At 36.3% G+C, this 14,367-nt stretch overlaps 1 protein-coding gene across 7 annotated transcripts in view; it reads left to right on the top strand.

Annotated features, from left to right (window-relative positions):
• Positions 1-14,367, top strand: part of NBEA (neurobeachin) — a 449,426-nt gene that overhangs the window by 98,431 nt on the left and 336,628 nt on the right. For all 7 annotated transcript variants that reach the window (XM_072361559.1, XM_072361556.1, XM_072361557.1 and 4 more), the window contains exons 9-10: positions 2,733-2,930; positions 3,537-3,670. In XM_072361559.1, coding sequence (XP_072217660.1) covers positions 2,733-2,930; positions 3,537-3,670 — 332 coding nt within the window. The remainder of the gene's footprint in view (positions 1-2,732; positions 2,931-3,536; positions 3,671-14,367) is intronic.

Below are 14,367 nucleotides of genomic sequence, written 5' to 3'. Positions count from 1 at the left end.
TAACAGTTTCTAACTTACAATCACATAGTCCAACTTTTACAGCAGAAAGTCTTAAGTATTCTTTCCCCCCTCCCCTCGCCCCCCCAAGAATCAGTATTGTATTGATTCATAGCTTTTTGGGCATGTCTTTGCAACAGCGGTAGCCAATGAGTTGATTTAGTAAACACTTAAAATTAGGAAATAGAATAATGCTCAAATTTGTTTTAAAAACTCATTTTATTTTAACTTAATTTAGAAAGTTGTAAAATTTCATAGTAAAGTAATGATACAAATTTTTGCTGATATACTTTAACACACTTGAAATGACAGGAAATGCTGTGTAAAAGTGAAATATTTGCTCTGATAGTTTTAGTTCTGATAGGGCTTAAAGACATGAAAGAAAAAAAAATCTTAGAAGAAGAATTTTCTTGTGATACAGATCATTTAGAAAGCAGATATTTTCTGAAATTTGTGAAATCGCTGAACTATTTCTGACTCTGCAATAAGTGTGCAAATATATATCTGTGTAGCTTAATATTCTCTTAGGGGAGAAAGACATCATCACCTTCATTGGGACAAGCTGGTAATCTTGTAGCAGTGATTTCCTGATGAGTGAATCAGAGATGGCCATACAAACAGGGACCCAACTCTCAAGCTGTTAAGCATAAGAGTCACTTTGGCAGTTTCTGCTTCAGTGAATACTGTGGCAAGATAGAGAAACACATTTATAAATTAAAACATTTGAAAGTGGATACTGTATCTGGCAGGATTTACTGAAGACTGTTTGAAATCTGATACTTTAGACTGAATAGCTGTCTGCAGTTGGTGAACATTTCTGGTTCAGTTTCTTCCAAAAGGAACTGAACAGGTTTGAAATATTCAGAAAGCAGTAAGTGGCACCTGTGGGAGTTTCCATACAACACTGATTCCTGACCCAAATACAAACTGAAGAACACAGAACAGTTGAAATTGACAATGACCCATAAAGGTGACCTGACCCAACCCTTCTCTAGCAGGGACACCCAGAGCAGTGTGCCATGTCCATGCAGCTCTGGGAGATCTCAAAGGAGGATCCCTCACAGCCTCTGGGCAGCCTGTGCCAGCGCTGCATCACTCACACAGCACAGAAGTGCTCCTGGTATTCAGACAGAATCTCCTGTGATCCACTTTGTGTCCAAGGCCTCTGGTCGTGGCACTGGACACTGCTGAGCACAGTATGGTTCTGTCTGTTTGCACTCTTTGTTCAGATATTTATTAGCATTGATGAGATCCCCTGATCCTCTCATTCTCATACAAGAGGTCCCCCACTTTCTTCATCATCTTCATGGCCCTTAGTTGGATTCTCTCCATATGTCTATCTTTCTTGCTTACTGGGAAGTCAGTCCAGAACTGGCCACAGTGCTCCAGATGTAGCCTCGCCAGTGCTGTATAGGGACAATGGATTACTTCCCTCCAGTTTCTGCCAACACTAATCCTAACAGAGCCAAAAATAATGTTAGCTAACTTTATCAATTTCTAGAATAAACCACTGACTTCTTATTCCTTTATTCCTATTTGCTATTCTGATTTCCTTCTCAGTTTTAGTGCATGCGACTCATTCATTTTCAGATCAGTTTTGCTGCCTCTCTTCCATTCAACATCACTGTGCATGGGGCACAGATGATTGACATATCTGCTCCAAGGGTTCTCAATCAGATGCAGTCAGATGTCCTGTTGATTCAGCCTACATATTTCTTATGACCCACATACAAATGGCTGCTTGTCACAAGACCTTAAATTGTCATGTGTCAGTCTCTTGAGCAGACATTCTTTCCAATCTTTTGGTCATAAGCAAGAGAATTTATTCAGAGTTTCCAGCAGCCTCAAGAACTCTTCAAAAGCTAGATGGGTTTTGTGGGTTTACACAGCTGATCAAAATCGGCAGTATTTTTGGAAGGAGCAGCTGATAGTCTATAAGTTGCCTATTTTAACTATCCCAGCTTAGATAACAACAACCCTACTGATTACATGTCTCATAGTTTCATGATATATTTTCTTACTGTTTTGGGGACAGTAGGAAGAGAGAAATCTGTGGGATGAAATAGATGAAAACAACAATATTTTTGACATGGACCGATATATAGATGGCCATACGTGGAGCAAGTAAACAAAGTATTTCATAATTAACATCAGATTTTAAACAAACAGAATAAAAATTTTAGAAATAAAAATTGAATTTCTTATTACGGTATTGAAATATTGTTGTATTACATATTGTAATGATGAAAATGGTGATAATTTCTAATGAATTTGTTTGCATCAGCACAGTGTGTTACTACTGGTTATTTTTTGCTGCTGTCAAATGGTTGCTACATGCAGAAGTAGGTGTGTGCCAAGTAAATCTGTCAACACTTTTCAGAAAGGAAGAAATCTATCTTCTTGTGCTTGATTGGTTTCCCAAAGTAACCATAAAAACCTAGTTTTTGATCAGATATAGATCACGGTAAGTTTAAGAATAAGAGAGGTTTTCATTCTTTCTTTAACTTTGAAAATTATTGGTTTGAAATATGGCATTTAAAATTTTGTTTTTTATTTAATTTCAGTGTCTTGTTTATATATAATCTACACTATCATTGAAGCACGGGATTTATGCTATTTTAAAAATAGCCATTGCCTTAAAATGGAATGGAATTCAGTCTTCCTTTCACTTTGAAAGCTTCATATATTTTCTTCTTCTTCTTCTTTTTTTTTTTTTTTTTTTTTTTTTTTTTCAGAGCACATTCAAATTTAAATCTGAGAGCGACATTCATCTTGCTGAGCACCATAAACAAGTGCTATATGATGGGAAACTTGCCAGTAGCATTGCTTTTACTTATAATGCAAAGGCTACTGATGCTCAGCTATGCCTTGAATCCTCACCAAAGGAAAATCCTTCAATTTTTGTACACTCCCCACATGCTCTCATGCTTCAGGTTTGTGCATTTTATTTCATTTGTAATCCTAAAAATTAAAAAAAAATATTTTTATTGAACAAATAATGATACATAAACCATTGTTTAACTGACTTCTGACTATTAATTTTGTTCACATATACAAATTTCTGAGTTACACATTAAAACTTACCACTTCATCCAGGTTATGACTTTTATCCTTTAAAGCATGTATTTACCTTCACTTATGTTTCATGTTCTTTGCCTCTTTCTATTGCTATGGAGAACAGCATACAATAGTGTTACTATGACTCTTATGCTTAATGTACAAGGAGAATATAATTCTGTGTTTTTTCAGTTCTTAATATCCTTATCATATGAACTGTTCTTTTTTCACTTATTTTTAATCAAGAAAAATATACTTCCTTCCATAGCCAGAGTTTACCATGATCCTGATGTTTTTATTTGGTTTTAAGTTTAATTATTGCAATTGAAACATGACTAGTGAAATTAAATTAAAAATATGTCTGATTTAGTTTTCACTTCATTCAATGGTAAAGTTTTCCCAAGTTATATTACTAACTGTCCTGTAAAACTGAGATTAGTGGATTTTTTCCTTCTATTTCTTTCTTTCTTTTATTAATTTAGGATGTGAAAGCTATCGTAACCCACTCCATTCACAGCGCAATTCATTCCATTGGAGGGATTCAAGTTCTCTTTCCTCTTTTTGCCCAACTAGACAATCGACAGCTGCATGACAGTCAGGTGGAAACAACAGTCTGGTAAGCTTTCGAGCAAGAGAAACTTTAAATTTGGCTAAGTTTCTGTTTTGGGAATGTTTTGTTTGTTTTCTTTTTTTTAAATGCTATGAATTCTGCTTTACTTCTGTTTCATCAAAAATACATCTTCAATTTGCAGAAGTGATTTTCTGTAAAATCAGTTAAATCGTAATAATCTAAGGAGATTCTGGATTAAGTTGGTCATAAAAGGTAGGATTAAATAATGAAGTCAAATTTCATTGGAGATTTTTTCAAGGATAATTTTTTTTTTTTTTTTTTTTCCTACTTCTAAAATAAATCAACATGCTTTTACTTGTTGATGAAATGTCGTTTACTTCTTAAATAATGAGCTGTTTGAATCCACACTTAATAGCATTCCAAATTAAGGAATGGTATCACTTTCCGTACTAATACATGGGCAGAAGGTCACAGAGCCATGCTCAGCTTTGTTTTAACCATATTATAATTACAGCAGACTAGGGGTAATTTTAAGAGACTTTTAAGCAGAGGCACATTAAACTTTTGATGACATGGACTTCTTGCTGCATCCTGCCTGAGGGGGATCTTGTTCAACACCTGGGGGTGCACCTCATCATCTGTGGAGGATTGTGTTCAGCACTTGGGGGTGCTGGTTGGTGCTCATCTGAACATGAGCTGACAGTGTTCCCAGGTGGCCAAGAACGCCAAAGGCATCCTGGCCTGCATTAGAAATAGTATAGCCATCAGGAGCAGAGAGGTAATCATCCCCCTGTACTCAGCACTAGTGAGGCTGCATCTCAAGTATTGTGTTCAGTTTTGGGCTCCTCGCTACAAGAAAGACACTGAGGCCCTGGAATGCATCTAGAGAAGGGCAATGAAACTGGTGAGGGGTCTGGAGCACAGGTCTTATGAAGAACGGCTCAGGGAGCTGGGATTATTTAGCCTGGAGAAGAGGAGGCTCAGGCGAGACCTCACTACACTCTACACCTTCCTGAAGGGAGACTGTGATGAGGACGGGCTTGGCCTCTTCTCCCAGGCAACAAACAGGACCCAAGGAAATGGTCGCAAGTTGTACCGGAAGAGGCTTAGATATAAGGAAAAACTTTTTCTCTCAGAGAGTGGTCAGGCACTGGAATGGCTGCCCAGGGAGGTGGTGGAGTCGCTGTCCCTGGCAGTGTTCAAGAGTCTGGATGAGGAGCTCTGAGATATGGTTTAGTGGCTTGTGGTAGCAATAGTAATGGGAGCATGGTTGGACTAGCTGACCTTGTAGGTCCCTTCCTATCTTGAGATTCTATGATTCTATTGGTAACACGAAATATGAGTAACTGTCCAAACTATGTGTGGTGGAGGTAATGAAACTGAAAAGTTGAAACTTAAGTTCTGTTAACTGTGTTTCCCTTTATAGGATTTGGAAGTGGCAAAAGCTATCTCTTGTGTTTCAATAAATATATAAAGTACATAATTCAGAGTACATGGATTATTTTCCTGTTCAGAATGCCCTCCATCATTAATTATTCTGTATATTTCTGGTTGCACGAAATAGCTTAATAATAAATTCATAAACTGAAAAATAATAAATAATACTTAAAAGGACCTACAACTTTGAATAATTTATCTGGAAGTGATGCATTGGTAAATTACTCCCGAGATCACTTATCTCAACCTAATTAAAGAAATTGATCAATTTTCTTTAAGTTTTGTTGAATTATCTGTTTTCCTCCTTAGTAACTAAGTTGTAGCTAAGATTGCTGATAGGTTTTATTTTATTTCATGAGAAATTTTAGTACAATGCTGGAACAAACACCACAGTCTTAAAAATAACTATTTCTACTTCCCAGCAGCAAAGTGATGAGAATAAGTTATTTAATTTAAGAAGCAGAGAAAAGCTGGTGGTGTTTACTAATCTGTTTTCCAGTATGTACTTTGCATTAAGTGTTGTGAAGTAACAAGGGGGATGGGGATGGAGGTTGGTTTCAATAAATGTTAGAAAAAATTCTTTATATGTTTTTATTTGCTGACACAGAAATAGACAAAATACTTCATTTAAGGAAAATTATATATGTCTGTACACATCTGTGTATATATGAATAAAATATATGCAAAAGTATTAATAAGATGAGTATATAATAGATGATAAGGCAGTAAATCAGTCTGTTTGTAATGGAGAGCTAACATAATGTTTTAGCAATTGAGCAAGAGACCAGTTTGTCTTAAGTGTTCTTTCTAGTGAGTAAGAGCAGTAATAAAGCTCAATATAAAATGTAAAGATCAATTTCTGGAGTTACTTGAACTGTGAATGGGAAAAAACTTCTGAATATATCAATGCATTTCTTCTATGCGTAGGTTATTATTATTTTAGTGAAGAGCTCTGTAATTCACTGTGCTGCAAATTATACACAGTACAACAAGATGTGATGCCAACTCAAGAACATATTGAAAAGACTTCTGAGTAAATTCTTGCTTGATGAGATGTGACAGAAATGTTGAATTATTGTTTCTCTAATGTATGTGCATTATTTTCTCCTATTTGATTTAATGGTGTGTAGATATGGAGAGAAAAAGTTCAGGTGAAGAAAGAAATAGGCAAATGGAAGAATAAAATATCTCTTTGTGGAAAGGAGGGAGACCTTAGGGGAAGGAGAAAGGGAGATTCAATTGTGGAGTGGCTATTTATTTTGCATACTTATTATTTCCTTTCCCTTTCCCTTTTTCAGATTCTATTTCCCTTCCAAAATTAATTTGTAGATCTGGCTTTGATGCCTACTTATGCTTTTCTTACATGTGAAAAGTAACAATATCTGCAACAGGGCTACACTTCTTTCTGAGAAGTTATTGGCATTCAGCAGTAACAAAATATCTATTTTTACAATGATACCATCTTAAGTTCGATAATCGTTGAGCTTCTTTGCCAAAAACAAAAAATCCAAGGGATGTTTGATGACAGTAGACCATCAGATTTCTAAAGACTCACTCAGGCTGTAGCCAAGTGGGGGGAACCAGATATTGGCTCTTGGATACTTTTGCTTTCCGTGGTCTTGCATTGTTGTGTTACTCCATCATGGGAAGCATCAACAGCCTGATACCCCATCCTGAGTATCCAAGCTTTCCAGACTACTTTTCTGAATCCTCTCCACCTCCTTCTCTCCTTCATGTTTCTAAGTCTGTTTAGTAAGTTCAGGTTTCTTGGTTGTTTTTTTGTATTTTTACTTTTAAGAAATTTAATAACAGGTCTGTGAGGGAACACCTTGCTTTTAATCTCCCTCATTCACTTATAGTTTTAATTTCTAAATGAGTAAGTTCAGTGTAAATAAAATTCTGAATTATAAAGGAGGGCAATATTGAGCTTTATGGCTCAATGGTATTCTTTGTGAATGTTCTTTATTCCTGTGTGTGTATCCTTGTGTTATCTGCATCTTTAGTGAGACCAATGAAGTGCCCTGCAGTTCTACTTCTGAGGCACTGTTGAAGTTCTTATGCTCTCATACTCTAAAATTAGAGTGATGGAAATTAAGCTCACATCTTAAATAGTTTTTCTTGTATTCAGTGAAGCACCTGCTATTCAGATGAGTAGTCTGTCAATCTGAATGTTAGGCTGCCACTTGTCATACTTCTTTTTATATCTTTCAGACTAAAATATTTAGCAGTGTAAGTCAAGTTTACGTAATAAAAATAGTGTTGTTTTGTTTTTCTGATACTGTTGTTGATAACTTTGATCACGCTACATTGGTAAACAATAGGGACGATTTCTTTTGTTCCCTTATGGTGTCTTGTATGTGGTTTTAAATTCCTTTGGGTCTGGGTCTGCTGAGCACTGACATACAAATTGATTGGGGCAAGAGTACAATCGTTGGTACTTTCCAATTCTATTGCAGAATAAAGTAAAAGCGTTAATTCAGATGTGATTGTTGCTTTCAAATCTACCATCCTGGGGCCATATTGAAAAGGATCTATAGAAGGATCCATCCTTAGAGACATTCAAGGTCAGGCTGGACAGGGCTCTGATAAACTGATCTAGCTGTAGGTATCCCTGTTCACTGCCGGGGACTTGGATTTGGTGACCTTTAAAGGTCCCTTCCAACTGGAACAATTCTGTAGTTCTGCTGAGAGTGTCAGTGGAAGTGGAACTTTGTCAAGGGAGGCAGCAATAATATTTCCACTCCTGCTTGTCATTTTTCTCCTGTAAATGTATTGTCTTTTGTTCTGATCAGTTAAAATCATTTTCTCTTTTTAAAAAAAATGTCCAGTATTTTTATATTTAGATGATGTCTCTTCAGGTTCCTGACTGAAGTTAGTGATGTTGCTGCGTATGTTTTTTAAAGGTTTACTTAGGGAAATATCCAATATCTTGGATACCAAATTTTTGTATGTTCCTATGAATTCAAGCTAAGGATCAAGTACCTTCGAATTTCTTTTGTGTAAAAACAAGACATTAATTGTTGCTCTGTGATTTTTGTGTTTGCTTTCTTCTTTTCCACTTACTCTGTTTATGCAAATGTTTTTGAGTGTTATCATGTAAGAGCCTGTGATGGAGTTAATCTTATGATCTCTTGGTCTTACTTTGGAGAAGCAGGGAATACAGATGAGGTTAGTTGATAAAGGTTGCTTCCCATATTTAATCAGATAAAAAAATACCTGCATTCATCTCTTTTCCATAGTGTCTTCAAAGTAAATAATCTGTTATTTATTAAGATACTTAGATATTTATAGCTACATGCCTGCTTTTGTTTATTCTCCCATTTGTAATGCATGATCTATGTAGATAATTTCATTGTACACGCTCTAAGATGTAATTTAAAGAATTCAAGAAAGAATTAGCATAGAAGATTTTCACAGGAAAGACTAGGCTAGGGAAACTTTGCTGTGTAGTTATTTCTTGAACTTTAATAAGTAAATAAATAAATTAATTAATATTTCACTTATATCCCACTGGTGCACATTCTTCTTCTTTTAGGGTTTTCTATACAATCCAGTAGTCTTTGTCATCTGAATTTTTATGAATATATGTACTGGGTGATGTTCCTAATAGAATGTGGTTTTTTTGTTTGTTTGTGTTTTTTTTTGTTTGTTTGTTTGTTTGGTTTGTTTGTTTGTTTGTTTTTGTAAGTGAAATCAGGAGAATTTATTTCATAGGAATTTCTTTTCTAATCATTCAACTGCTACATGGTTCAATGAAAAAATAATTATTATTCTTTTACTTGGAACCACCAAATATTTAGATGTTGACAAAGAAGATTCTTCCTTGTTCATGTGTTGTTGTTGTGTAGAGATTTCATAAACTTGAGATCTCCTTCTCTGGAGATATTCAGAAGGCATCAGGACAACTGGGAACCAGCTTTAACAGTGGGGACTGCACAGGGTGAAGTTCAGAGGTCCCTTCCAACCCTTCCACTTCTGTGATTCTGTGATTTCTGCTCTTACTTGTAATTTGCACAGGCTCTTTAAAATTCCCAGAGATAGAGATGGAGAGTGAAAACAGAATATTTATAGATGTTTGTAATCATTCACTTTAAAAAGAAAGAAATGTCACATGCTGGAATTTCGAAGACTGTTATCTAGCCATTATCTTTGTGAATTGCCATATTATCTACTTTTTTATTTAAGGAGTACTGTTGCTTGGCTGTTCACTAAGTATTGTAATATTGACAAATCAAAATGGTGAACTGTTGAAACATTATAGTTATTTTTAATTCTTTCTCTAATTTGGCCTGAATTAAAAAGCTAGGTAGTATTTGTAACTTTATGGTGTGTACCAAGACTGTCTGAACTGTAAAGGTAGGGACTTTACAAATATCACAAATGTTCATAAACATGAAAGAAATCTACCCTGCATACCAATTCTGTCCTGTGGTTTGTTGATTTTTATGTTATATTTTATCTTCACAAGAGATATGTATGTTTGAGTGGAAACTCTGGCAATGCTGTAATGAGGTAATTAACCTTCAGATTTTTAATGCAGCAGATTCCAGAGACTTACTATCTTTACAATACACTAGTCATAGAGTAAGCAGTATCATGATCATTGGAAATGGAGAAACTTGTTGTGGACAGAAACTTTTTTTTCCCCTACTATTAACTGGAAACTATTGGAAAAAAAAATAAATCCTAAATTTCACTATATTTATATGTGATAATTATTCCTGATTTAGTGTTCGTATGCATAATTGTTTGCCTATATCGTAGCAGCACTTCTGCTGATGAAGTGATGCTGATGTCTTCTAGGCATGGGGCATGGTGTGGTATAGAGAAGTAGGAATGGGCTGAAGTATCCTTTATATTTGCCTTTGTATTGAGGGAGTTGAAAATAGGCAACAATGGAGAGAAATTTTGTATGACAGTGTACAGAATTTTACAATTTTAATGTGGGCCCTGCACTGATCAGATGCATTTTAGTTACTTGTAAGTTCGTTAAGTTCTGTTTGAAAAATTGCACTTCTTAGATGACAGTCATCCAACCAATATTATTTCCCCTGTGTCAACAGTAACCTTTTTGAAAACATAAAAAAGAATTATATTTAATGTGATGATTTAAAAGGAAAAAAAAAAAAAAGTGTTTAAAATCTTCAGATTATATTTATTTTCCATTTCCAAAATGATTACATAAATGGATCATCCTTAGGAACATGTTAAAAGTTCTGGGTACAATCCTCTAAATTGGGCATGCAGACTAAATCCATAGAATGCAGTGCTGAGGAGAAAAAATCCATTGTGATTATGAATTTATTGCTACCTTTGTATGGATAAATATATACTCTAACATGTTTGCATGAAGTCAGTCCGAACATGAAGAGGAGAAGATTTGAAGACACTGAGGAAAGCATATCTGAAAATTGTTTACTGCTCAGTCTGTTCAGGCAGATTTAATGCCTTCCAGCATAAACTATAGATAACATGACATATAAAAATTATTGTTTCATGCAACAGCTGTTATTTACTGCAGATTCCTTCCTTTCTTCCTCCCCCAAAATAGAAATTTCACTTGAAACAAATATATGCAAGATTTCAGGGGATAAAAAAAGACTAAGCATGTAATCTGTTTCCTGCCTCTCTTTGATCATTTTCTTCAGGTAGTTATGGCTTCAGCATTCTATGAGACTGGGAATTTTAAAACCCTTCCTTTTTTTAAAGTCCTTGCATCAGTTAAAATTTGTAAGGTGTGTTTAATTACTTCATTTCATGCATAATGATGTGGACCAAATGCTAGCTATATTTTATTACAGAGCTAATTTTTATCAGTGCTGTTGTGCCATACAGTATTCATCTCAAACATTATTGTGCCTCTGTGTGATTGTCAGGCTGTTCTCCTTAACTACTTTTTCTGGTACTTGAAGTTTTTTATGTGCTTGAGGGTGTAATGATGTATTCACATGTACTATCCCAAGATTTGAATTTATATATACTGCAGTGAATTCTGTTGTTTATGGTGTCAGTCTTGGCTAATGCAAAAGGATGAAGAGTGTAGCTAGAGTTATTTCTGGCAGTCCTGAGATGAATCTTTGCAAAGTTGGCTTGGGTTATCTTTGGATATCTGATTTCAAAGGTGTTCAAAGTTGTTTTGGACTTAGAAAAAGCCATAGTGTGTTCACAAAGGTATTGGCTGAATTATTAAATTTCCCTGAAAGTAATATTGGCATCACATTGCAGTGATAGTTATGGTAGTTCTGTACAGGGTTAATGGATCAAATGCATATAAAAATCGCTAAAATCTTCAAGACGACATTTGGGATCTGAATTAAAAAACTCTGTTGATTGAGTCCTACTTGCATTGAACTAGCTTGTGTATTTTCTCTGTCTGTAGCATGGTTAAATATTAATTGGGTTAATCAGGCCACTGATTATTTCAGAGTTGGCTGATATGTTTTATGCATAATTAAAAAGAAGCAAGTACAGAAAATCTGTATTTTAGGGTGTCCTCATTCCTTAGAGTTTATATTTGGAATCCTATCAGAATTTATAAACATTGTGAAGAAATTGTGCTAATATGAGATGCAAATAACTCCAGTCCATGAGTTTACATTTAAGTTCATAGAGTAGACAAATTAATTGCAAAGCAATGGAACAGGCTTTTGGATCATCACTCATAGAAGTGAGAGTAAAACTCATCAGATGTAAGTCTTGTGGCACGCTCGTGGTATAAAAATCTTTTAAATATATTTTAATAGCAAGCTTTTACTTTTCAATATAATATGAGTAGTGTTCACTATTGTAGTTTAGGTCCTAGTCCCACAACTCTATTCTATTTCTTAACTTCATGCATAATGGATAATCCTTCTAAGTCATAGAGTTACTCACAAAGTAAGAAAGTATCACCAGTATGGTGTTTTCTTTGATCTATTCAACCTTCTGGAACTTTTCTAAATAGAAATATTCCAGACTTTACATGAGCTTCTCATGGATTACCATGTTTGAAAAAAAGATGGGTGTCTTATTTTAGATAACAAATACAATAGAAACTTTCTATCATGTTAAGGGAAAAATGATGCATATAATCTGTTTTGAAATTGATGTGGCAGTTTGACAGGCTGTTTTGATAAAAGCTTTTGAATTCTGCAAGTGGATATTATCTGTGTTCTTTTACTGCTGACACTTTGTGGAGAATTCTCTTTGTGATTTTCAAACTGATTATTGTGACCATCCAGCAATGAAGCAAGACGGCACTGTTTCATGTTCACAGCATCTCCTTTGCCTACACTCCACTATTTCCATGCCAGCTTTGCTCACCATATAATGTCTTCTTTTCCTCAGCACGTTAATTTGTTTTTGGTACTGACATCAGCATTTATTTCAGTGTCAAAGATTGTATTTGGATGGCACAGGAAACTTTAGCTACCTAGATAACCTGTGTAAAATGTGGTTTGGATGTTCCCTTTATTTCACAGTTGGAAATACTACAGTTTTCACCCCTGTCTTGTCCACCACCTGCATGAGAACCTTTGTGGTTACAGATACTTGTCTGCACAGTTAGAAACGACTACAGATATTTTATTCTTAGAAAAAGAAGCATGACATTTTTTCATTTTTAAGTCAGTTCAGTTCATTTATGTCACCCACTTTTTTTTTTTTTTTTTTTTTTTTTTTTTTTTTTTTTTTTTTTTCCTATGAGCGAAATAACATAAAAGATTATCTTTTTGTCACAAGAGATTTTTCTTTCCCCTTTTCCTCTGGGTTTTCTGTACCAGATGTACATATTTTTGTTTCCTTCTTACCATGCAAGAGCCATTCTCCCATGCTGAATTCATCTGCCATGTATTTCCTCTGTTGTTTTTCGTAACATAGTTTTACCTTCTTGCTGTCCCGTTACATCTTTAACATCTCTTCATCTTTTAAACTGTAATCACTTCCAAGGACTATTTTCTTTTTCAACCGTCCTCTCCTATTGCTTTCTGAACACCTCACAGATACTGAGAACTCTGGGACAGGCTGCTGGGCAATTTCCTTAGTGCTTCTTGAGTTTCTGTGTGCATTCCTGGATGGTCAGACCTGGAGTTTATTTTCATGCTTGATCTGCTGAAAGTGTGATAGAAGCTCTGCACCCTGGTGGTGTTACATTAGTTTGTGGTGGGTGTTGTTACTTACAGAGCCATTTGGAGCCGCATTTCCATGGTATACTAGTGACTACAGGGATTGAAAGTATGAAGTGATGATGCATATCTGCATATTTTATCGTTTAATGTAATTTGTCTGAATGGTCAAATAGTTGACACAGCCCTTGCAGGCATCAAGAGAAGGGAAATTATCATCTCCTGCCTATTCCAGCTGCTAAACCTTTCAGTAGAACTGCAAGTTGAAGGATCGGTTATTTAAAGCTTGGAATAGTATTGGTCCTGCCAATTTCTTCTGGAGAAGCTGGCAGTCTGTGGCTTGGACAGATACACTCTTCGCTGGGTGAAAAGCTGTCTGGATGGATGGGCCTGGGAGTGGTGGTAAATGGAGTCATATCCAGCTGGCAATATGTGGTGTTCCCTGGGAGTCGATACCGAGGCCTGTCCTGTCGAGGTCTTTTATTGATGATCTGGATGAGGGCACTGTGTGCACACTCAGTAAATTTGCAGATGATACCAAGCTGGGAGGAAGTGCTGGTCTGCCTGAGGGTAGGAAGGTCCTACAGAGTAATCTGGACAGGCTGGGTCAGTGGGCTGAGGCCAATGAGATGAAGTTCAACAAGTCCAAGTGCTGGGTCCTGCACTTGGCCACAAGCCCAGGCAGTGCTACAGGCTTGGGGCAGAGTGGCTGGAAGACAGTGTAGAAGAAATGGAGCTGGGGGTATTCACTGATTGATGCTGAGCTGAATATGAGCCAACAGTGTGCCCAGGTGGCCAGGAAGGCCAACAATATCCTGGCTTGTATCAGAAATAGTGCTGCCAGCAGGAGCAGGGAAGTGATCATGCCTCTGTACTCAGCAGTGATGAGGCCACACCTCGAGTACTGTGTTCAGTTTTGGTTTCCTCACTACAAGAGTGACATTTGAGGTCCTGGAGTGTGTCCAGAGAAGCTGATGAGGGGTCTGGAGCACAAGTCTTCTGAGGAGCATCTGAGGGAGCTCTGATTGTTCAGTCTGGAGAAGAGGAGGCTCAGGGGAGACCTGTTCACTCCCTACAACTGCCTGAATAGAGGTGCTGAGGTGGGAGTTAGCCTCTTTCCTATGTAACTAGCAATAGAAGAGGCCCTCAAGATGTGCCGAGGTAGACTTAGGCTGGACATTAGGAAATACTTTTCTGAGAGAG

The sequence above is a fragment of the Excalfactoria chinensis genome, chromosome 1 (genome assembly GCF_039878825.1).
Source record: "Excalfactoria chinensis isolate bCotChi1 chromosome 1, bCotChi1.hap2, whole genome shotgun sequence".
In the NCBI taxonomy this organism is placed as follows: domain Eukaryota; kingdom Metazoa; phylum Chordata; class Aves; order Galliformes; family Phasianidae; genus Excalfactoria; species Excalfactoria chinensis.
This window is presented reverse-complemented; position numbering and strand designations above follow the sequence as displayed.